Source organism: Dipodomys merriami, unplaced genomic scaffold (assembly GCF_024711535.1).
Source record: "Dipodomys merriami isolate MVZ:Mamm:240054 unplaced genomic scaffold, mDipMer1.0.p SCAF_8, whole genome shotgun sequence".
NCBI classification, from domain to species: domain Eukaryota; kingdom Metazoa; phylum Chordata; class Mammalia; order Rodentia; family Heteromyidae; genus Dipodomys; species Dipodomys merriami.
This window is the reverse complement of record NW_027206401.1, coordinates 25,251,494-25,275,376: the sequence shown is the minus strand read 5'-3', so window position 1 is coordinate 25,275,376 and position 23,883 is coordinate 25,251,494. Positions and strand designations below refer to the sequence as shown.

The window sequence follows — 23,883 nt, the reverse complement described above, 5'->3', positions numbered from 1 at the left end:
AAGAGGCAGTAAATAGATTACGTAATCTCAGAAGACTTTACCCAGCCTCTACTAACTGTAGTTGGTGCAGGTGTATAAACCTTGTTTTCCCTACATATAAACTCAACTATTATGAATAGCACAGTTTCAATCATTACTAGTACAGGAGCATAGGGAAACTCAGAATCTAGTAACAGTAGCTGTCAGCTGCATTTTACTGATAATTCTTCAGATGGATGCCTGTTAAGATGATGATCTGACTTTCAGCATCCTTTCCTGGCTCATGCTCTTACTGCAGAAATGTCTTACCTTTTTTTCTAACTGACTTTTAGTTGGGTTGTTCATTATTCTGCTTTTGGGTTTCTTTCCCTAAGAGCTGAAACCTGAATATCAGTGGAGACCATCTTCCATCAATTTTCCATCCCTGGGTAGATTTAGGTCCATACAGGAGCTGCTGGGCTTTCTTTGAAAGAATCATGTGTGGTCACTGATTTTGAAAATGATTAACATTCTGAAAATAGATTTGTGGGACATTTATTTCATCAGTGCTATTTTTGGTTCTACTAAGAAACAGTCCATACAGATTTGCACTCGTATTTAGTTTAAAGGACAATTTAAGTTCACACTCAAACCAATCAGATTTGCCTAGTATTTAGCTTTCATTTATTATTCTTAGGAGACACAAGACATACATGGACACATACTCTGTCTGAATGTATCTCTCATCCATATGTTTATTAACTCCTTTATTCATACATCTGGTTAGATTTCTTCCTTGTGTGTTTTCATCTATGAAATGGTTTGGTGAAAAGAATGTGTCAAAAGAAAATGCAGCCCTTGTTCTAAAGTATCTCACCAAGTCGGTGGGTATTGGTTTTGAATGCCAGAAGTAAGCCATCACAAATTGAACTAAAGCTTTGTAAGTTACCCACAAAAGGCAACAGGGGTGGAGGATAGACTTGTATTTGAAGCCATCCTTTACTTCTGTCTTCATATCTGTTGAGAACCCGATTTTAAAAATATGCCCAACACACCCTGTCTCCCTCCACAACTACTTTCCATCATCCTCCACCTGGCTTCATGAAGCAACCTTTTAGCAGGTCTCTCTGCTTCTGTGTTTGCTTCTCTGTAGTCTGTACTCAGCAAGGCCAGGGTGACCGTGCTAAAGCTGGAGTCCTGACTGTCTAACACTCTTTAAGGCTCTCCCCACCTGGCAACTTCAGTAGGCTGCCTCTTACAGTCCCACACCAGCCTGCTAAGAGGTACAAGGCCCCGAGTACTGTTAAAAAAAAACAACAAACCTATTATGACATGCATGTGGGCACCCTCATTGTTTCTGTATTCTGGACTGGGCATTAATTCAGAGTGTGTACAGGGAGGCATGGCTAGCTTCCATTTCCTGTGGGTTGAGTTTTGGGGTGAGTGAGTTTTACTTAGTTCTTAGTCCATGTTTGGATGTGTTGTGTCAGGTAAAGGTCCATGTCAGGAAATGTGCACATGGATTTCTAGTGCCTTCTTTGGGATGTTGTGTGGAAGTCGGCGGATAATGTCAGCTGATATTTCCCATGATAGTACACTTGATGAATCCACATTCTTTTGTTTCTTTGTCTTGTTTTAGCAAATTGATGGAGAAGCATTTTTACTTATGACTCAGACAGACATTGTTAAAATCATGAGCATTAAGCTGGGTCCTGCTCTCAAAATTTTCAACTCCATCCTGATGTTCAAAGCTGCAGAGAAGAATTCTCACAATGAACTTTGAAGGTGGTGAATCCTGAGTCCAATCAGCTTTCTGCTTTAAAGCTCATGTTTTCTCAAAGCACAAGGACCTTTATGACCTCCTAAGTGAGAAGTCTCCAAAATGCAAAAGAGCAACACTATTGGATTATTTATATTCCTTGAAAGACAATAGATATGAATTCTTATGAAAGTGCTTGAGCTTTTAACTAGGTACTGTCTAACAACAGTCATCCTTTGGTTCTGTTCACTGAGCTAAATTTATCTTTGTAAATCTTTTTGAGGCTAAGGGGTGGGTGGGGGAGGGGGGTGAAGGGAACTTCATTATTTATGGATAAGGGGAGGGCAAAGTAAGAACTTTTGGCATTTTGTAAACATTGTTGAATTCTCTTTCATGTACACTGTTTCTTTTTCAATACTTTGAGAGACCTTTTTATATAATTCAATTTCAACTTAAACCAAATTAGTCAAAAACTTGGCTACATTCAGCCAGTGGGACTGTTATCTGTATCGTTCATTTTGTGCCATATTTTGAATTGCAACATTATGCTAAGTATAACTTTGCAAGTCATGATATTGCCTAACTGCTTGTCATCGTTTGTTGTGGCTGTATAGTCTGTAGAAAGTACTTTTTTTTTCTTTTTGAATCAGTGTTTTTACTTTTGCACGCATTAGGAAATGTTACACGAATTACTTTCACCAGCATCTTTACTCTTATTACCAAAAACATGTATATAAAAGACTGGAATTGAAAAATAAAATGTATAAAGATAAATAAATTAGGTAGTATATTTGAGTGGCATCAGTCTCAAGAGTTGTGGTGCCCTGGGTAAGTAGAGGAGCCAGGTAGCATCAGAAGAATATGAGGTTACACTCCAAGGGAGGTTTATAAGATCTGCAGCTCCTCTCTGATTGTCGTTGAATTAACTGTGGTGCTTTACAGAGATGAAGGGCTTATTCTGTGGATGGAAACACGAATCCTTAAAGAGCTCTGTCTCAGATACTGCATTGTCCTCCAAACCCAAAGGTTTTCTTCAGGGTGGGCTGAAGAACCAGTGTATGGATTTTACCAAACTGGCGAGGTGTGTGAGAGCAACACCAGCAGACACCAAGTTCTCAGTGCTCACTGGTCAGGACATGAGTCCCAAAGCAGTTATTAGAGCACCCTCGTCTGGAAGGAGTCTTTTTTTTTTTTCTTCTAGAAAATACTTTGCTTCAATATATGAGTGTTTGGATGCACTTTAAATGAAAACTTTTGATTATCTATAAAATGATAGCTGGCAGTGTTTCTTTGTGAAGAATGCATTTCTAAGGGAAAAGGTAAATTGTTTTGTCAGTCTGGTGATGTACTTTCTAATTCCAGGATTAGACGTACAGCTAAGGACTGTTTTTAAAGTAGGAAGTAGGTTTTGTAGCATGCTGTCTGAATTCAGAGGAAAGTCCCACCCTTTCCTTAGTTGCTCTCATTCCTTTGATGTTCCCTGTTAGGAGGCTTTTATCAGTCCTTTGTGATTATCATGATAAATAGGTAAAATATGGTCAGTGAGTGACATGTACAGGGTTCCATTCATTTCTTTGCATGACTAAGTAAGTTTTTTGTTGTTGGGTTCCCCCCCTTTTTAACCTTCTGTTCATAATTTGTACATTCAAATTGTACTGTTACATCTATTGTAAATAAAAATAAAATCTTGATTGTAGATTCTGTTTTATATTTATGATTTATAAGGAAGCTTGTCAAATATGAACAAGAACAGGACCAGCATCAAGTGTAAGGACATTATTGATTGAGACAGCTATATAGGGCTGGGGATAAGGCTCAGTGGTGGATGGGGTGGTTTCCTCACATTGGATTTGTAAGGCCTTGGGTTTGATCCCTCATATCACCATTCTTGTCCCTTCCCAAAAAAGAAGGAAAGTAAGGGCAATCTATTAGTCAGTCTACTTCCCAGATTATGAGTGGTTTAAAAAAACTCCAAAATTATATTGTTAAGTAGGATTCATCAATGTAGGAAGTGTTCCTTCCTAGTGTAAACTATATGTTGCAATGAAGGAAAGTTTTAAATCTTATTTGAAATACCCATTCCTAGCTCAGTGTGATGGTGTACATTTAATCCAAGCTACAGAAGAAGTAAGGCAAGAGGAATGCAGGATTGATGCCCATCCAGGCAAAGATAGCAGTGAGATCCTGTCTTAAGATACACGAAGCCACAAACCAGTGTCTCATACCTGTAATTCAAGCTACTCGGAGGCTAAGATCTGAGGATCAGGTTTGAAGGCAGCCCAGACAGGAAAGTTCCTGAGACTCTTATCTCAAATTAAGCACCAAAAGCCAGAAGTGGAGCTCTCACCTCAAGCAAAACAGCTCAGGGACAGTGCCTAGGGCCTGAGTTTAAGGCCCAGATCTGGCACACGTGCAGGCACACACACACACACACACACACACACACACACACACACACACACACACAGCATGCAAAAGGGCTGAGGATGTAGCTCAAGTGATAAGATTGCTTATTGCCACATGCAAGTCCCTGAATCCAGTCCCTGTACTATCAGAAAAAAAATAATTACTCCTAAACAGCATATATTGATATGACTTTGAACTGCAATCCCAAGTTCTCAGCCTCCCTAGTAGCTAGGATTACAGATGTGAGCCACTGGCACCCAGTCATCATATTAAGTTTTAAAGGAAGAAATAGGAAGACCTGATGGGAATCTCTGAGATAAGAGAAGCAGGCTTATGTAGAGGATGAAATGTCATCTTCAGGAAAATGGATGGAACTGTAAATCATCACATTAATAAAACCAGACCAAAAGGACAAATATTTCAAGTTTTCTCTCATAGATAGAGGTAATAATAAGATGTGACATAATCAAAGTCCATCATATGAATGAAAATGTCAGAATTATACATTTAATACATGCTAATAAAACTTAAAGATCAAAGTAGATGTGAAGATGGACATGCTAATAGTAATATGATGAATTTAATACCACTGAACTTTATACTTAATATGTGGAGAAGGGAGGCAGATTTATGGTAAAACAAGAGAAGAGTAGGAAATGATCTCTCCATCTAAAAGGCAAAGGCATTTGTGTTTGTGTGTGTGTATGCACGCGTGCGTGCATGCACGTGCGCTAATGTGCACAACTGTCCTGGAGTTTGAACTTAGCCTGGGCACTGTCCCTGAACATTTTTTTTTCTTTTGTGCTCGTAGCTAGTGCTCTACCACTTAAGCCACAATTCTACTTCCGGTTTTTTTGGTAGATAAGAATCTCACAGACTTTTCTGCCAAGGCTGGTTTCATACTGCAATCCTCAGGTCTCAGCCTTCTGAGTAGCTAGGATTACATGTGTGAGCCACAGGCACCCTGAATAAAAGGTATTTTTTTAAAAAAACAAAATACTGTGCAAACCAAGTAAAACCTGTCTTGAGGTTGATATTTGTTACAGGCTACAATGCACAATGCATAGGTTCAGTAGACTCAGGCCCTAAAGAAAATAGAGTATTATTAGTCAAGCATTATTGAAGATTTACCAAGTGACAGTACCAAGCTGGGTACTAGGATGGATACACCAATGGAAAAGACAGTAACGTGGACTTCAGCCTTCCCTGAAGGTCAGTGCTTGTCTTTGTCCTGTGGAGCTTGTCTTTGTCATTGCTGCTGCTTCATTATCAACTATCATCATTGTACCCTGCCCCCCTACTCCATCAAAGAGCAGTTGCCATTCAGGTTCAACTATAGACAGTGCACTTGATTTGTAAGGAAGGAAATCTTTAGGAACTTTGCAAGTTCACTTGGGAGAAAATGAGTAAGCTAGGTTGTAGACTATTTCTTTTTAAATAGGAGATAATTGGAAGAAATAAAGGAAAGCTGGTAACAAAGGTGCATTGCAGTGAGAGGGAGAAAAAATAAAACTATACAAATCTTAAGAGTTCATTTGTTAACCTGGTACAGACATTAACAAGATGAAATCTTTCTCTAGTCTCCCCCAAAGCTTTTTCAAAATTAATTAGAAACACTCATATTTTGATGGTAACATCAAAGTGCAGCTTAAAACTAGTTTTGTAGTTTTTCCTGTGCAAAAGAGTCAAAGTGAACAGAGGCTAGTTAGACTTCAAAAGTACTTGTGCCCTACGGTGAGAAACAGAGCTCAAGCATTGGTTGATAGGCAGTAGCTGGTGGGTGTGCATGGATCTCTTGGAAGGAAAGCAGTGGGAGTGAAGACAGGACACAGGTAGCAGAGCCCTGTGCCATCAATGTTGGCCTGCAAGGAGGAGGCCTCAGGTTTGCAGCATACATTATTAAAGAGAACATAAGCACCTCAGGGCAGCAGGTCATCTAAGGTAAGAAGAATTGGATTGCTATGTCCCTTCTTAAAACATGCCATTTCAGAATGTTTCTAAGAAATGTTCAGAACAGAGAGGCAGGCCATAGGTCACACACATGCAGCTGCTGAATTTCCAGAAGTGGGCATCTATTGTTCAAGGTTATATCTGAATCCACAGGATTTGTTTACCTTAGCTATAATGTCTTTTAAAAACTAACACATTCTTCAAAGTATAACTTGGACAATGGAATTTCTAAGAACTCAGATCACATTAACAGCTCTTAAGTAGTATTTTATTACAGAATTGCGCAAAGAATGCACAGAAGGCATTGAGATTTATTCTCACATTTGATACAAGATGATTTCCTAACATCTACTTCTACCACACCCTCAATCAAAACAATTTTTATAAGGCGTCATTTGGCCAGAGATTACATTCTGATACACTATTTGGCTTCTATTAAGTGATTGAGGGTTGAGATCCTATTTCCTTCTCCTTTTCTTTGGAGGAAGGAAAATGGGGACTATGCATATCAAAGATCAAGGTCTCCAGGAAGTTGAGGGTTTGCGATAGTCTTCTTGGACATTCAATCCCAAACACATGAAAGGCCGCCACCAGCGCAGCCAAGGCTGTGACACAGTCATCCACTTTGGTGAGCTTCTCTTTGTCCAAATATAAAGAAAACTCACAAACATCGATGTTGAAAGGGTTTTTAACTTTCAACACAGGTGTAGACACTTGTACCTGGGGGGAGGGAATAAAGGGAAGTCATTAGTCCACAATAGCTTATATATTTAAATCATAAAACATGCCTGCACTGAACACTAATATTGCAATCGGTGAGCTTGTTGCACGTTAGCATAATTGTAACTATCATAAACTATACTTCAAAATATACAACTCTCTTGCTTGTAATCAGATGCAAATGTGACGTGGAAAACCAATGGCTTAACACACTGCATACCTTCTCATTCACAACAACAAAAAGACTGGAATCATCTCCAAAAACATCCGGGAGGAGTAAACACGTGGCTGTCATCTTCATATCTGTCAAAGCAAGCATGTTCACAGGCTGAGTAAAAATAGATTTTCAGTAACTGTAAGCAAAAGTAGTGTTAAAACATCAGGATGGTGTTTTTTTTTTTTTTTTAATTACTTCTTACAGAGAACTAGCCATCTTAGATGAGTGTTCCAAAATCTTTTAAAGCCAACATCTACCAAAGTGCTCAAAATGTCATACATGTTCTCCAGATCACTCCCTCAAGAAACAAGAGATCTTCACTCTATCCTTCTGCCAGGATGATTTTGCTCAGTGTTACCTCATGACTTGCATTATGAAAACTAACAGCATACTAGCTGGGTGCCATTGGCTCACCCCAGTAGTCCTAGCTACACAGCAGTCTGAGATCTGAGGATCACCGTTTGAAGCCAGCTCTAACAGGAAAGTCCATGAGACTCTTATCTCCAATTAACCACCAAAAAGGTAAAAATGGAAATAAGGCTCAAGTAGCAGAGTACTAGCCTGGAGCAAAAGAGTTCAGGGATAGTGCCCTGGACCAGAATCCAGGACACACACACACACACACACACACACACACACACACACACACACACACACACACAGCCCTGGACCAGAATCCAGGACACACACACACACACACACACACACACACGCACGCACGCACGCACACACACACACACACACACACACACACACACACACAGCTAATAGTATACTGCTGCCCAAATAGAAATTTATAATAGTATACTTTTAAAATGAAAACATGCACAATTTGAATTATTTTCCTAATTGCCAATTATTTTCTCGAACTTTACTTATTACCAAAGTGGAGCATTCTTAATTATCCTGAATTGTACAGACAGCTGAGCCCAGCTAACCTGTGCCCAGGTTTACTAACATTTCAGCATGTCTTCATCTGTATACTGCTTCAGTTTTTCTTGTAATGCAATGTTGATTGGATTGTCTGCCACTGAAAAGGCAGTCAGTACATTTTCTGAATAGGATTCCAAAATATGCCGTGTTTTCTTACAAATATCCGTTCTTGTAAGAAGCTGGAATTCTCTGAACATCTGATAAAAGGAGAAATCAGTAGATATATCAGGTCACCAGAAAATCTAATATAGATAGGTAAATAGATAGATAGATAGATAGATAGATAGATAGATAGATAGATAGATAGATAGATAGATAGATAGATATCCATGTAAGTAAATAACTTTGGAATTATATTAAGTTTGGAATTGGTTTAAAATAGATACTTTGTTAGCTTTAGTGGAGAAGTGAAGACTTAGGAAGAGGGAAGAGAAAATAATAAAAGGCTAAAGTGAATGAGAAATGATAAATAATGAACATGGCAAAATTCTAGATCTATAGAACTAAAAAATTGGAAGCGGGGTGTCGGTGCCTCATGCCTATAATCTGAGCTGCTCAGGAGGCTGAGGATCTGAGGATCACGGTTCAAAGCCAGCCTGGGCAAGAATGTTCGTGAGACTCTTATCTCCAATAAGCCACTCAGAAAACCAAAAGTGCCACTATGGCTCAATTGGTAGAACGCTAGCCTTGAGCTAAAGAGCTGAGGATACAGTGCCCAGGCCCAGAGTTCAAGCCCCATGACCACACACACAAAAAAAGGGAAACACTGTATTCAATGGAATAAAGAATCTTCTAATTCCAAAATTGAAGGTCAAGCCAATTAAGAATTAAAACGTAGCCAGACGCCAGTAGTCATGCCTGTAATCCTAACTGCTCAGGAGGCTGAGATCTGAGGATCACAGTTCAAAGACAGCCTGAGCAAGGAAAGTCCATGAGACTCATCTCCAATTAACCACCAGAAAACTGGAAGTGGTGCTGTGGCACAAGTGGTAGAGAGCTAGCCTTGAGCTGAAGAGTTCAGGGACAGCACCCAGGCCCAGAGTTCAAGCCCCACAACCAACAAAAACAACAAAAAAGGAATGAAAACATTAGCCAGTATCAGTAGCTCATGCCTGTAATCCTACTTGGAGGCAGAGGTTGGAAGAATCATGGTTCAAGGCCAGTTTGGGCAAAAAAGTTTATTCTCAGCAGAATAAATTGGGCCTGGTAGCATGTGCCTGTCGTCTGCCTATGGTGGGAAGTATAAATAAGAGATTGAGTGCCAGGGTGGTGAAGGCAAAAAGTGAGACTCAACTTCAAAAATAACCAGAGCAAAAAGCTGGAGATATGGGTCAAGCAGTAGAGCACCTTGCCTAGCAAACAGATGCCTGAGTTAAAAACACAAGAATAAAAAACAAAAGAAATGTAAAACTGAATTCAATCCCAGATGCAGATTCAACTAAATGAGGAAAACAAATTATACAGAAGTCTGCTATTTGGGTTGGGTATTATAGGATTCTAGGATCTTCTATCTCTTCAAGTAAACTCTGGTTTTGATTTGACAGTGTCTAACAAGAGGCAAAAGCAAGGAAACTACTAGATTTCAGAAAACAACCCTTCAGCAATACCTTATGATAGCATCCTAAGTTGAAAAAGCTGCAGTGTTCTTGAGATGATAACATTTGAAAAACAAGGAAAAACAATAGAAATGCAGAAAAGTTGACCATTGTGATGCCTACGCATAATTATCAACTTGTCTGTGACAGCTTTTCCTGAGAGGAATAGAAGAGGGCTGTGACCTAATGAATAGAATAATCCTTGATAGATTCCCAGGCTCAAGGCATTATTGTGAGATGGTTAAAAAGTAGCAGGTGGACCCTAGTTGGAAGAAGTAGGTTAATGAGAGTGTTTCCTTAGGGATTAAATCTACCTGGACCACTTCTGGTGTTCTTTTGCTTTGCAATGCGAATTACTCCATGCTGCCATGTCTTTACATCATGATAGACTGAAATCATAAGTCTTTTCCTTCCTTCCGGCTCCTAATTCCCACTCTGATAATTCTGTCTCCACTCCCATTTGATTGACAAAGTGGCTTTATCAAATCATTGTTCATTTTTTAAGGGAATGTTATGGCTACATATATTTATTTTCCCAAAACTGTAAATAACAGTTACATACTGTCTAACTGGGCCCTCATTGTTCATTGAATATTTTGGTAGATCATAACTTGAACAAACATAATTCTGAAAGGTAAGTTTTCAGAAAACTGGGATCCTCATAAATTCTCCTAAAGATGTAATGGTTTTGATATTAGGCAGCTCTCTGGATAAATAACCTTAGAAAATTGTTCTCTTATTAGGCTGACAAGAAATAAATTTTAAAAAGGTAGAATACACTATTTCCCTGGGCCCATAGCCTAAGAATTTTTAAAACTATTTATTCTGAAATACTTTTAAGTTTACATTGATGTTATAGAAATAATAGAGCTCTCAATGAAATATGGATACTGAGTGTCTACGTGAGACCATTTTGTCCTCACTGCCATCTTGGGAAAGATGGGGACTTTCTGGGAATGCGCTAGAGATGAAATAGGTCTTTCTTTGATCTGCAGATGTGTCATGTTTAGCTTCAGAAAAGTCTTGCTCCCAGGAATTCTTGCCATAATCCTCTAATTGTTCCTCACCTGGTTTGTTTTACTTATGTAAAACACTTGCTAGGTTCAGTTCCTCACACTGCATGTGGTTTTTGCCTTTAGGAGCTTTGTGCTAGCTACATTTGGGGCTGCAAGTTTGTAGACACCCATATTTTAATAAAGACTCCCAATTGGACCTCTTAAAGGTGTGGCTTCTCTGTATCTTGCTGATCAAATTCCCATATAACAAAAATACCCTTCATTCAAATGGCCCTGATCTCTGGTCTGCTTGAACATAAGCTGTAGACACAATGCCCCATTACTCCTTAACTCTTTGTTTGTATTTCTTTACCATAAAATTCAAAATCAGGGAATCTAATCCACCGGTTTCATTCAGATTTACAAGTTGTTCCAATCACGTTCTTCATAGGTCAGACATCGAATCCAGAATCACATGGATTTAAAAAACATGTTTCAAATTCAGTCTGCATTCAGTAAAAACTTCTTGAAGTCTTTGATATTTTTGAAAAGTGACCATTTGGGACATAGAAAATCCTTCGATCTAGGTTGGTTTAATGCTGTTCCTTCATGATTTACACATTCAGGACAAGGATACTTGGATGGCTCCCTGCACCAGGAAGCACAAGATGTTAATTAGTACCTATGTTGCACATACTAATTTTTATCATCTGGCTAAATTGGAATCTGCCAGGTTTTTCACTGTGCAGTTAATTCATAGCTGTTGTATTGATACCTAGAGTTTTTGGAAATAACTTGTTTCTCATGTAAATTTCATCTACCAGATTTAGCATCTGCTCATGACCTTTGTCTCAAGTATCCCTACAATCATTGCCAACAGCAACTTTCTTAGCCCATTCTTCTTTTGGCTTCCTATAATAGGGTAGAATTTTCTCTTCTTCTACATTCATTTACCTTTGCATTTATTATATCACTACAGACTAATATATCCTTATTCCACTCAAATCTGATCCTTCAATTATCTTTGTATTTTTATAATCTGCTCAGGTTTTCCAGATTCACCCAGTGGGAGCTGCTTTAAGTCTATTTCTCTGTCTTCTGGACATACTCTATTAGACTGTGAGTACTTCCTTAATTTCTGGCATTAGAACACAGTACTTCAGATAATTTTGTATCTGGAGTCAGTCATTTCTCCAAGGGCTCTTTTTCTCCTTTTGTTGAAAAGAAGCATTTAGAAACTAAAGCTTCATCCCATATCGAAGTGTTATTGCTCCAGGCTTTCTCAAAGAACAAGCTAAGACATTTATTTTTATATATTGTGACAGTGTCGGAATCAAAATGGAGTCACTGGTGTCAAACTCTAACAAAAAATAAAGCCAGAAGTTTCAAAAATAGAAAATTTCCTGCATGGATGCCTGGTAACAACTAATGCCAAACCCTCTATCAGAACCAGACTTTTCCCAGAGACCACTGCAACCCAACACAGAGAGGGCTTTGTATAGGATCACCTGTCCAACCACTACCTATCTCACCTTGGATTGATGTCACCTTTAATGGTGACCTTGAGTCAAGGATATTGTTAAAGCAACTTGGGTAATCCTGCTCAATTTTCCCTTTAAAATCTTCATATACCTTTCCTCCTTGATTACTCATTCCCATTGCAGTGTCAAATTTATTATCTCTTCAGAATCTCTTTCTGTTTATTATTTAGGTTGACTATATGTATATCTATATAGTATATAAGCATATACATGTATATATATAGACATATATATAGTTATTAATATATCTGTATATATAATAAAAACTGTAAGTTTCACTCTAACATTGTAGGGTTTTCTCTAAACTTCCTCTTTGCCTACTTCCAAGTTTGCAGTAGTGAGAAGCCTGGTTCTCATTATCATCAATGTATTTACTTATTGTCATAAATCTCCACTCAGCCATATAGCCAAACTCTAGCTGTGAAAACCGCCTTTCCCATCATATCTAATTTGGTCCCAGAAATTAACTGTTATCTTTTTCTTTGTTATCCAGATTAGTAACTTCTAGTGGTCTATTTTTAAATTCAGATTCTTGATTTTCCTCCATGTTAGTAAGGTTACCCAGGAATGTTTGCATTTCAGTTAAATATTCTTTTCAGGTCTAAATTGCTAAATTGAAATATTCATATTCCATTTCTCTACTGAGTCCCCCCCACAGATAAAATGCATGGAATTCATTGGTCTTGCCATGTTCTTATCACCCAAAATAACTAGCTTGATAAAAATGATGGAGTCACCTGGTGAAGACTTGGGTACAGCACCAGCTAAAATGTCAATACCTGGAGATCTTGGACAAAATTCCCCAGGGCTGTCTACACTATACATTAGCATTTTGATATTACTATACAGACTTTTCTATGGTCAGACTTACAGGTGAATCAAAGGGCAACCGAGCAACATCACTGATGATTGCCCAGCGATCCACTAGCAGAGGGTTTAAATTGTGTTCCTTTAATGAGTGCTTGGTTTGAGTCTGGCAGGCAGTTAAGTTGCTGGTTGTTTTTCTGGTCTTGTCAGAATTGATGTTATCATTTGTTTGGGCAGGTTTATTTTGAAGTTTCCTCTTAGTTACAGGTAAAATGAAGCCCAGGGCATAATTCTCTCTCATAAGGCATGGACTTCCTGGAGCGATGAGTCTATGCCTGAGGTGCTCGGCAATGCTTGTCTACTCTGGTCAGAATGCTTACTGTTGAGTGTGGAGGGTCTTCTGACAGCAGCTCTCTCTGTCATGTTGGAGCCCCCTATCTATCTCTCTTTCTCCTTCTCCTCCCTCCCCTCCTTCCCTCTCTCCTTCACTCTCCCACTCCCCACTTCCTCCCTCTCTCTCCACATTCCCCTCTGGCTTTGTGCAGTCCCATCCTATGAAGGCCAGTCCTCAGCCAAACACACTGGGAGGCTTTGTGTGGGCTTCTCCTTCACTTCCTTCCCCTCAAAAACCCTGTCCTACAACCTGCTTCCTCATTCCCCACCTCCAGCCTGTTTGGGCACAGCCTTTCTGTATAGTGGTCTGGAAGCTCACCTATGGCAGAAATCTGAGGCACATCTTCTATGCTTCTTTTAAGCAGGCACCTGGGCCGCCAGTAACTAATGTCAGCAAACAGTTGCCTCGTTTCTGGTTTCTCTAGTTTTAGACATGTGCGTGGGCAAGACCAGTCCAGCACTTACTACTAAGTGAATTTTTTAATTTTTAAAATGGGAAATTTCAGTTGAAAATGTTTTTGAGTGGAGGAGGTTAATGAGGAGAGGAGGAAAAGAGGGACCAAGGTCCAGGGCCTTTTCCCCTGCCCGCTGCTTCTGTTCCTCAGCAGCTGCAACACAGCTCCATCAACACTGAAGGGATTTCACAATAGCAGTAGCAGTAAGCCTTGACACAAGCATGACCATTCTGCTCTCCAAGTTGTTTGTACAAATACCTGTAGCTATGGTCAAGTTTGCTTTAATTTTAAGAAGTACAAGAGTTTTGGCAATTGTACATCGCAGCTACATGGGTCGAAATCATAGAAAGTTATGTCCTGGAGCAACCAAAAATATTTTATTATTTTGTGAAAAAATACAGTCAATAGACAATTTCATCTAATACACATAGTCAGTGCAAAAAGCAATCTTGGTCTTTGTCCTTCTTTGGTGCACATTTTAGACATAGAAAGTGAAAAGTCTAAGGGAATATGGGAGCAGCTGGGGTAGGTCATGCATGGGATAGTTTGAGATGTCTGAAAAATCTAAATATCTCCAATAACTTCTTGGCTTCCTCATTCAGGTCAGACCTAATGCCATCTATGATTCTTTGAAAGAATCCCTAACTGTAATTCACCTATTCTATCACTAAACTACTGAGGGCTGCACTCCAGTGAAAACTCCTAACATCAGTGACTACAGCATCATTACTAACATCCGCTGATTTATTCTATGTCCAAAAATACAATGTGCTTTTCTGCCATGCACACTGCTTAACTAGGGACCTTGAGAATGACTGATATTTAAACCTTGTTTCTTGTATCAAAAGAGTTTACCCCCTATCAGACTGGCAGATTTTACTTTAAAATTATTTGCCGGTACATCTGTCTGGCACTGCTTTCACATCTAATAGCAGCTAGGGGCTATTGCCTGTGATCTGTCCTAGCAACCCAGAGATTAAGAAATAAGCAAACAAAAATCAAAGTAAAGTTGCTGCAGGTTAAATTAATTAACCCACATAAAACCCCGAAATACACCAGCTGTAAGCACTCACATGTTTACTATTGATATTATTAAATTAATACATGCAGGCAAATGCTTCTTGAACGTTTTTGTAGAAAATGAAAAAGTATGTCAAATGTTTTATTTTTCATGTATGTGATTGAGCTCCTAAAATTCTTCCATGAAATGTGTTCTCAGACAAAACTATGAAAAATCTCTTCTTAAAATCACACTAAACTGGTGATATAACTCCTGGATGGCCGTCATAAAAAAACTCAAAAGACAGGTATTTTGTTTATCCATTAAACTATATGTATGTATATTCATATGTGTATATATGTATAAATATACGCATATATACACATACATATATACATACATATCACTTTATAGTTTGGGGTTCTAAAATAAAATAATGTTGGATATTTCTTGATATGTAGTCTTGATGATCTAAACACATACAAAGGAGAAATAATTTATACTGTCAAAATAACTTGAAATAATGATTTCCAAGCTTCTACAATAATCTAATGAGAGGCAACTAGAATTCTGAAGACTACAGCTTGATTCAGTAATCAGAGTGATATAGGTGAATCAACATACCTGGTAAGGGCATTTCAAGAAAGGAAACATTTTAAGAATATCCTTCAAAGGTGTCCTCTTGTCAATCATCTTCCTTCTGATTTCCAAAGTCTGGCTCATCCTCTTGTCAATTTCTCTCCAGTTCTTTTCTGTTTTCACATATTCTTGCTGGAACCAGTTAATGTGTTCATCTACCTCAGAATCTAAACAAACAGACTCTTCCTGCCAAATATTTTCAAAACATCAGTGAGTTTCATGTTTCAAGTGGCAGTTTGGTACTACATGAACACTTGAGTTGCAGCCTGTTACTGCAGTCTTAATAATGCACTCCTAAGGGGAGCATCACCATGCCTAATTACACTTGGCCTTGGACACAGTTAACCAAGGAATGGTCTTTAATGAAATCTAATTAGGCGATTACTTACCATGGAATTATAAGCTATGCTCTTGACAGACTTAAAAAATTAACGTAATTCCTACTTACCCATTTATAAGGAAACTTAGATTACCTAGAAAGTTCACACCTAACAGGAATGTTGTTTATTTTTATATATGAAAATTTTAGAAGACAAAATGTCAAGAATAGATGAAAAATTTATAGTCAGGTTCTTACTATTGGTATTGTCCTTTTTTCATTATAAATGCCTGAAGAATCAGACATATAAACCAAACTCAAAATAATAACATTAATTGTGTTGTGTAAGTATGTGTGTGTGTGTGTGTGTGTGTGTGTGTGTGTGTGTGTGTGTGTGTGTGTGTGCCTGAGATGCTAAACCATAATGCTATTATTTTCACCAGATTCGGGAACACTAGCTGGGGTAGGAGAAGCTGAAAAGATATTAGAGACTCTTGTTGAAAATCTAGGGCAAATAGCTTCGAGGAAACAGGCAAATGATTTTTCTAGGACAATTGAGAGGATTTCAGGAGAACTGCACTTGAATGAAAGTCAACTTACCTAACTGATCTGATTGTGAACAGATATTACCTATAAATGGTGAAGAAGATGACATGGAGTCTACATCAAAAACTTTAGAATCACATTGAGAAAGTGTCAGGTACACCCACTTCCTATGAAATCTGAACGACTAGCAGGACACAGATGAAGTGAATACATTCCTAGGAAAATATACTTTACCAAAATGGATTAAAGTGAAATTTCCTACAGCCTTACAGAAACTTAACTGCAAGGTAAAAGTATTTGCAGAAGAGAAAGCAACACCAACTTGTTCTGTGATACTCTGTGATGTTGACCCTCACTCCTGGAGGAGCCTGTGTAGGATAAAGAAGTACAGGTCACTCCCACCATGGAAACCTGACAGAGAGGGAGCAAAAAGTGCTAATGGGACCACTAAACAAAACAATAACATTGTTTGCATGTGTGTGTGTGTATGTACAGTTCAATGTTTGTTTGATAATAGTAAAGAGGCTAAGCTAAAGTAAAGAGAAATATGATTGATTTACCTATTATACTTCATGTACTGTCATATAGCAAACTGATCTGGAGCAACTGTTATAGGAAAGCTTGGAGCAGGAAAAACATAGTTATATAAGAAATGAAGGGTATTAACATCTTTATGATTTACTTGTTATCTAAATACCTGTAAATATTTTACATCAGTAATAAAACTGATGATAAAATAAGATTTTTTTCAGATAATGCAAGAAAAATGTATAATTCAACCTCCCTTTATGCTTTAGGATTAAAGAAAAAAAATCTTGATCAAGCTGAAATGAGAAACCTTAGAAACCTATAAAGCTGTCCAGTCAAAATTTTGGCTAACAGTATTTTTTTTTAATTTTGAAAATTTTAAAGAATTATCTTTAAATTCTAAGACAAGAAAAGGTATCAGCTGTAGATTTAGCCAGAGTAGTAAAATAGAGAAAATAAGGTATAAAAATTGGAAGAAAAGAATCAAAATTATTATTCATAAATGAGAGTTTTTCCAAAGCCACTAAATACAAAATCAACATACAAACATATACTGACCAATGAAGAGAAAGATTTATATTTTTATTTATTTAGAGACGTCGTCACTACGTAGCTCAGGCTGGACTTGAAATCATGATCTTTCTGTCTCAGCCTCTACAGTTGCTGCTGTGAAGGCCACAGGCTCATTAGTTCCAGCTAGAAAAGGTATTTTGTTTGTTCTTTACAATTGGCAAAACACCTTTAATGTATCTAGATAGAAAATTAGCAAACTATGTGATAGTTTGTGATAGACGTAAAGAAAATTCCAAAAATCACTGGAAAATATTGCTGAGATCTCATAAATAGATAAATTTTTCCATGCTCACTGAAAGATTCAATTAGTACAAGGAAGTCCCCCTTATAAATATAGATCCAATGTTTATAGCAAAAATCTCTATTGTTTTAATAAAATGTGTTTTTCTTTTATTATGATCTTTAAGCAGTTGTACAAAGGCATTTTGATTCAGCATGTCAGTTTATGAGTACAATGCATCTTGATCAATGTCATCCTTATGTGAAAGTTTTATAACCAAGACACTTATACGAGTGTAGTGATGAGAATGAATGAAGACATTTTGTAGCTATGCAGTAAGGAAAAGTGGTCTTCCTATAGGAAGAGAGAACTTTCCTGATAGAAAAAAACAGATCTTCTAGACAAGAATCATGGAAGTAACAGATGGCACCAGCAAGATTCCCAGGGAAGAGAAGGCTTGTTTTATAAAAGGTTCAAAAAATTGGTCTACCCATCATGGGGGCTGAAGGAGAATCCTATGAGGCTTATGAAATTCAGTATTAAAGGCAAACTAAAAAAAAAATTAAAGGGAATTTCTTATCACTTAAAGGCAGTGATTATATAGAATACTAATTATAGGGGAAATGATTGTCAAGTCTATATTAAAATGACAAACTTATCTTTATCAAAAGGCACCAGAAAGAAATTTATAAAATAAAGCATCAAGTGGGAGAAGATATTTACAGTAAAAATAATTGGGAGGTTAGAATACAAAATATATTAAAGATTCTTGCACATAAGTAAAAGGCTGTTAGACAAATAAAAGACATGAGCAGGCAAGCCTTTTACAGAGGAGAAAACACAAACATTTCATAACCATATGAAAATCTGATCGATTCATAAATAATTATAATTAAAATAAGGTCCAAATAAGATATCAATTTATTCTCAATAGGTTAGGACAGGGAAATCTGGTAATAAATGACTACGATCATCTTAAGTAAACTATTTCTGTCCTACAAAGATGAGTATTTGCATACATACTCCAGGAGCCAGCAACGCCACTACTAAGCTTGAAGCCTTGTAAAATGCTTGTGCATATGCCCCAAGGCACACATCCAAGAATGATCAAAGCAGCGTGGCTCAGAACAGCCAAAACTGGAGACAAATCAAATATAAGTTGACAGGAGAATAGCCAGATAAACTGTGCTTCTCTGTCAAAATAGATTATTAAGCCAACGGGAAAATGAATAAACTACACAGATGAATTTAACAGCCTGGATGAATCACATGGAGTGACAAAAAAGGGAATCATCAAAGACAACATATACGACTCGTATTCATTTGTAGCCTCAAAGATTAAAAAGGTACACAGAACAGGTTCCTCAGGAACCCACTGCATAGATACCCAAATCATTTATGTAAGTGTACTTATTTAAGAAATCAGAGATATATCCGGGCGGTGGTGGCTCATGCCTGTAATCCTAGCTACTCAGGAGGCTGAGATCTGAGGATTGCGGTTCAAAGCCAGCCCAGGCAGGAAAGTCAGTGAAACTCTTTTTTTTTTCATGTACCAGATTTTTTTTTTAATTGTGAAAATACTGTACAGAGGGGTTACAATTACATGGGCAAGATAATGAGTACATTTCTTATCAAGCATTGTAGCCTCCTCCTTTGTTTCCCCTTCCCATGCCTTCCCATCCTCCCCGCCACCTCGCCACCCAATCCTCCTGCTCCCCCCCCCCCACCAAAGTTGTAAAGTTCGTTTTCGACATAACGACTTGTACATCTCATTGTTGCAATGGGTCCACCTGTATCCCTATTTAAACTATTTGTTTTTCCCCTTCCCCTCCACAAATTATACCGATATCAAATACAGTGAAAGCAGGGGTTATACTGTGGGGGAGGGACATAAAAAGCAACTAAGAAAAAGTCAGTGAAACTCTTATCTTTAATAAACCACCAGAAAACCAGAAATTGGTCTGTGGCTCAAGCAGTAGAGTGCTAGCCTTGAGCTGAAGGACTGAGGGAGAGCACTCATGCCCAGAGTTCAAGCCCCATGACCAAAAAAAAAAAAAAAAAAAAAGTCAGAGATGCGATCAGCCTAAAATTCACAGCTCTGAGTACTTCTGGATGTTGCAAATGTGGGTAAAGGAAGAGAGGAATGGGCACCAGTGTCTCATGCCTATAATCCTAGCTATTCAGAAGGCTCAGATCTGAGGGTCACAGTTCAAAGCCAGCCCAGCCAGGAAAGTCCATGAGACTCTTATCTCCAAAAAACCACCAAAAAACTGGAAGTGGCGCTGTGGCTAAAGTCGTAATGTGTTCACTTTGAGCTAAAGAGCTCAGGGACATCTCCCAGGCCCATGAGTTCAAGCCCTATGCCTGACCCAAAAAGAGAGAGAGAGAGAGTAGAAGAGAGGGATCCAGGTCAACATGACTGGATCGGCCATGATGTAATTCTAAAGCTGGGTGTTGATATCTCAAGTGTTCTGTGAATAACATATATAACCCATATATTATACATTTAAAAAAGTCTCAAATGAGTAGAATGATAATTGTTAAATACATGTAGAAAAGTAAAAGAAAATATAAATGTTAATTATATAAACAGCTTTCTACTACTGCCGTATCATGGAAATTCTCTAAGTACTGATAGTGACATTTATGGACCACCATATACATGATGTATTGCTTCTCCCAAAAGTCCTACACAATCATTTTTAGGAAGCTTCTACCTGACTTGACTAGGGATTCTAGTCCAGATTAAAAGCCTGAATTAGATTTGAAAATTCCCAAATCTCTTGCTTTTAATCATTTATATATTGTTAGATTCTATTATTTATGACTTAAATGCTTTCAGGGCTGGAAAGAACTGGGTCCATATACCCCTTATACCAATGAGAACAAAGCGGGAGGTGACTTCCCAGGACGGGTGGGGATCCTGGTTGATATAGCCCCACTTCTCTAAGAAGAAAGATGGCCTAGTTGTGAAAGCTAGTTTCTTTGATGCACTGTGAGAGGAGGGAAGCAATGAATGAGAAATGGCTGAATCTTACAGAACTGCATGCAGCTGTAATAGCATCAATTCCAAGGTGTTGTCACTAAAGGACTCAGGATAAGCCAGGAAAGAAACACAGTGTAAAGAGATGAGGTAGAAGCAAGATTATTCCTGATGGAGGAACACATGGAAGAGAAGTGGAGGACTCCTCTGGGGGGGTTTGTGACTTTAAAGGCATCCACATAACTTAACCAGAACATGAACTCTGACACTCTGGACCTTCCTCTATCATACCAAGTAAACACAAGCCATAGAGAGCCATACAGCTTCTAGAGAATTGGTTGGAATCATGGAGTTCAGCTTTAGCCAAGTTTGAGTCTAACTTGGCAGCTGGAACAGAAATATGACAAATATTTCTAAATTCAATTTTTGACAGAAGATGGGGACTGCTTTTGAAGTAGTAAGCTACTGCAGGATGATTAAAAATGTAGTTATACCCTTTTATTTCTCCCAGAAATAAACTCAGTTGACTTTTATTAACATAATTTTAACCTACATTCTGCTATCTGAATAAATTTACAAAGAACATACCTCATTATGAAAATTTAATAATTCTTCTATAGCTATATATTATCAAAACTCTGCTTTAATGGATCTGTGCCAGCCAGGTGTGATTGGTAGCTTCTGCCTATAATCTCAGGTGGAAGAGGCAGGCAGATCATGAGTTCCAGAACAGCCTAATTACCTGGCGAGGTTCTGACTCAAAACAAGCAAACAAGCTAAAAATAAAAAACAACAACAGGCAAGATCCTCTGTGTAAAGGAACAACATAAAGACTGGGAGACTAGTTTCTAAATACAAATACGATTGGAAAATGATTGGGCATGCTCCCTGTTCACTACAGCGTCACCTCACTTAGTTTCTAGTTCTTCCAAGGTTGTGCATATTGAGCTATCCAGTATGGTAGCCACTAACCACCTATGTAATCCTGTCAATTTAAACGTGGCTAGACGAATGTAAAAATGTGTACTGGAAATGCTGAATTTTAAAGATTTAATATACAGAAAAAGAATGTAAAATATCTTATTAATAATTTGTGTAATGAGTATGTACTGAAATGATAATATTATGGATATGTCGAGTTACATAGAACACACTACTAAATGTTTGTTTCTTTTTACTTTTTGTAGTGTGGCTACAAGAAAATTAAAAATTGCATGTTTGTGTCTTCTATGACATTTCTATTGAACAATACTGTGTTGGATGCTAAGGGTTTCCTCCTACTAAATTCCAGTCATCTCCTCTTTCAACCTTTTTGTCATCAAGAGGACTTCGGGAGGGATGCATCCCCTGGGGAACTTGCACGGTCTCTTTGCTTAATATGCAGGCATGTGTTTCTGTCAATCAGCAGGCAAAGTTTGCTCCACGCAATATTTTCCCCATGCTTCCCAATGTGCAGCTGACTTGGAAAACTTTAAAGTATTAGTAAACTTGCCACCTGCTAATGGCAGTAATTGCATGCTATCCAGAATCCAATTAACTGTCAACATGTTTCTCTGATTTTTGCTGTCCTGTGCAGCTTTGAGCCATGAGAAAAAACAGCCGTGGAAAAGACAACCCTTTCGTTAACTACTTAAAGGCAAAAATATAATACTAGTAAAGCCAAACTCACAGCTCCAGAACCAGATCTGGATAAGGGTGTTCTCTGCACTGCAATTTGTATTAGGAAGAATGGAACTTGATGCACGGAGTATTAAAAAATGGTTGAAATCAATGCACCTAAGATTCAAATAGAAACATGAATAGATTTGAAAGGGTATCAGTAAAGGAGAAGGAAGGAAGGTAGGAAGGAAGGAAGGAAGGGAGGGAGGGAGGGAGGGAGGGAGGGGAAAGAGAAAGAGAGAGAAAGAAAGAAAGGAAGGAAAGAAAGAAAGAAGGAAGAAAGAGGGAAAGGAAGAGAAGAAGGAAGGAAGGAAGGAAGGAAGGAAGGGAGGGAGGGAGGGAGGGGAAAGAGAAAGAGAGAAAGAAAGAAAGGAAGAAAGAAAGAAAGAAGGAAAGAAAGAAGGAAGAAAGAGGGAAAGGAAGAGAGGAAGGAAGGAAGGAAGGAAAGAATAAAGGAAAGAGAGAAAGAAAGAAAGAGGGAAAGGAAGAGAGGAAGGAAGAGAGGAAGTAAGGAAAAAGTAAAAGAAAGAAAAGAAAAGAAAGGAAGAAAAGAAGGAAACAGGCTGGCACTGGTGGCTCATACCTGTAACCCTAGCTACTCAGAAGGCTTAGGATCACAATTCAAAGCCAGCCTGGCAAGGAAAGTCCATGAGACTCTTATCTCCAATAAACCACCAGAAAACCAGAAGTGGCACTGTGGCCCAAGTGGTAAAGCGCTCACTTTGAGCTGAAGAGCTCAGGGACAGAGCCCAGGTCCAAAGTTCAAGCCCCACAAGAGACAAAAGAGAGAGAGAGAGAGAGAGAGAGAGAAAGACAGAAAGAAAGGAAGAAAAGAAAGGAAGGGAGGGAGGGAGGGAAGGAGGAAGGAAGGAAGGAAGGAAGAAAGGAAGGAAGGAAGGAAGAAGAGAAGGAAGGAAGGAAAGAAGAAAAGGAAAGAAAGAAAGAAAGAAAGAAAGAAAGAAAGAAAGAAAGAAAGAAAGAAAGAAAGAAAGGAAAGAAAGAAAGAAGAAAAGAAAGAGAAAAAATGAAGGGAAGAAAGAAAGAAAAAGAAAACACACATGATGAATTCTGTTTACATCAAATATACTCAACCTCCATTGAAAGAATATGTTTTGGAATACTTGTAAGCATACAAAACTGTTTTCTCTCACCAGCACAAGTGGAGAAAAAAAGCAAATAGAAATGGGAATAAAAATACAACAAATACTAAGAGAAAAGCAACCATAATAGACAGGAAGTGATGAGTTTTATTCACTTAATTTTCACACTTGAGATTTTTGCACATTTATGACCATATTGATGATATTACTCTGTGGTTCCTCACAGATCCTGTGAACTTTTAAAACCAGTGTTTTCATCATTTAAACAAGGTAGTATGAGGATCTAATTATATCTTTTCTTACAAATACATAATGAAGTATATAGTAAAAGACCATTGAAAAACAAAACATTAATTCAGGAGCTATTTGGATTTATTTGAGCCTATTGACTCAGCCATGAGTAATTATCGTTGCTATAGGCTAGACTTTTTTCTTTATCTCATTTACTTCTTCTTTATCACTGAAAGTCAAGTGCTTAAGAAAGGCTGGCACACTGCTGCATATAATTGAATGCATATAAGCAGCAACAAGGGGTCTTGAGGGGGCAAAAGTATTTCTAAACTTTTCAAAATAGCTTGCCTTTTGCA

General features: G+C 38.1%; 2 protein-coding genes across 5 annotated transcripts in view; one reads left to right on the top strand and one right to left on the bottom strand.

Annotated features, from left to right (window-relative positions):
• L3mbtl3 (L3MBTL histone methyl-lysine binding protein 3) overlaps positions 1 to 2,026 on the top strand; it is a 101,435-nt gene extending 99,409 nt beyond the window's left edge. For 3 of the 4 annotated variants that reach the window (XM_070010934.1, XM_070010931.1, XM_070010933.1), the window contains one exon: positions 1,598 to 2,026. In XM_070010934.1, the coding sequence (XP_069867035.1) occupies positions 1,598 to 1,741 (144 nt within the window). In that variant the 3' untranslated portion in view covers positions 1,742 to 2,026. The remainder of the gene's footprint in view (positions 1 to 1,597) is intronic. The other variant, XM_070010935.1, reaches the window with a different exon arrangement.
• A 4,346-nt stretch (positions 2,027 to 6,372) lies between these two features.
• Samd3 (sterile alpha motif domain containing 3) overlaps positions 6,373 to 23,883 on the bottom strand; it is a 45,446-nt gene continuing 27,935 nt past the window's right edge. Inside the window, exons 8-11 of the mRNA XM_070011078.1 lie at positions 15,354 to 15,554; positions 7,969 to 8,140; positions 7,014 to 7,096; positions 6,373 to 6,793 (exon numbers count right to left, since the gene is read on the bottom strand). Coding sequence (XP_069867179.1) covers positions 6,509 to 6,793; positions 7,014 to 7,096; positions 7,969 to 8,140; positions 15,354 to 15,554 — 741 coding nt within the window. The 3' untranslated portion in view covers positions 6,373 to 6,508. The remainder of the gene's footprint in view (positions 6,794 to 7,013; positions 7,097 to 7,968; positions 8,141 to 15,353; positions 15,555 to 23,883) is intronic.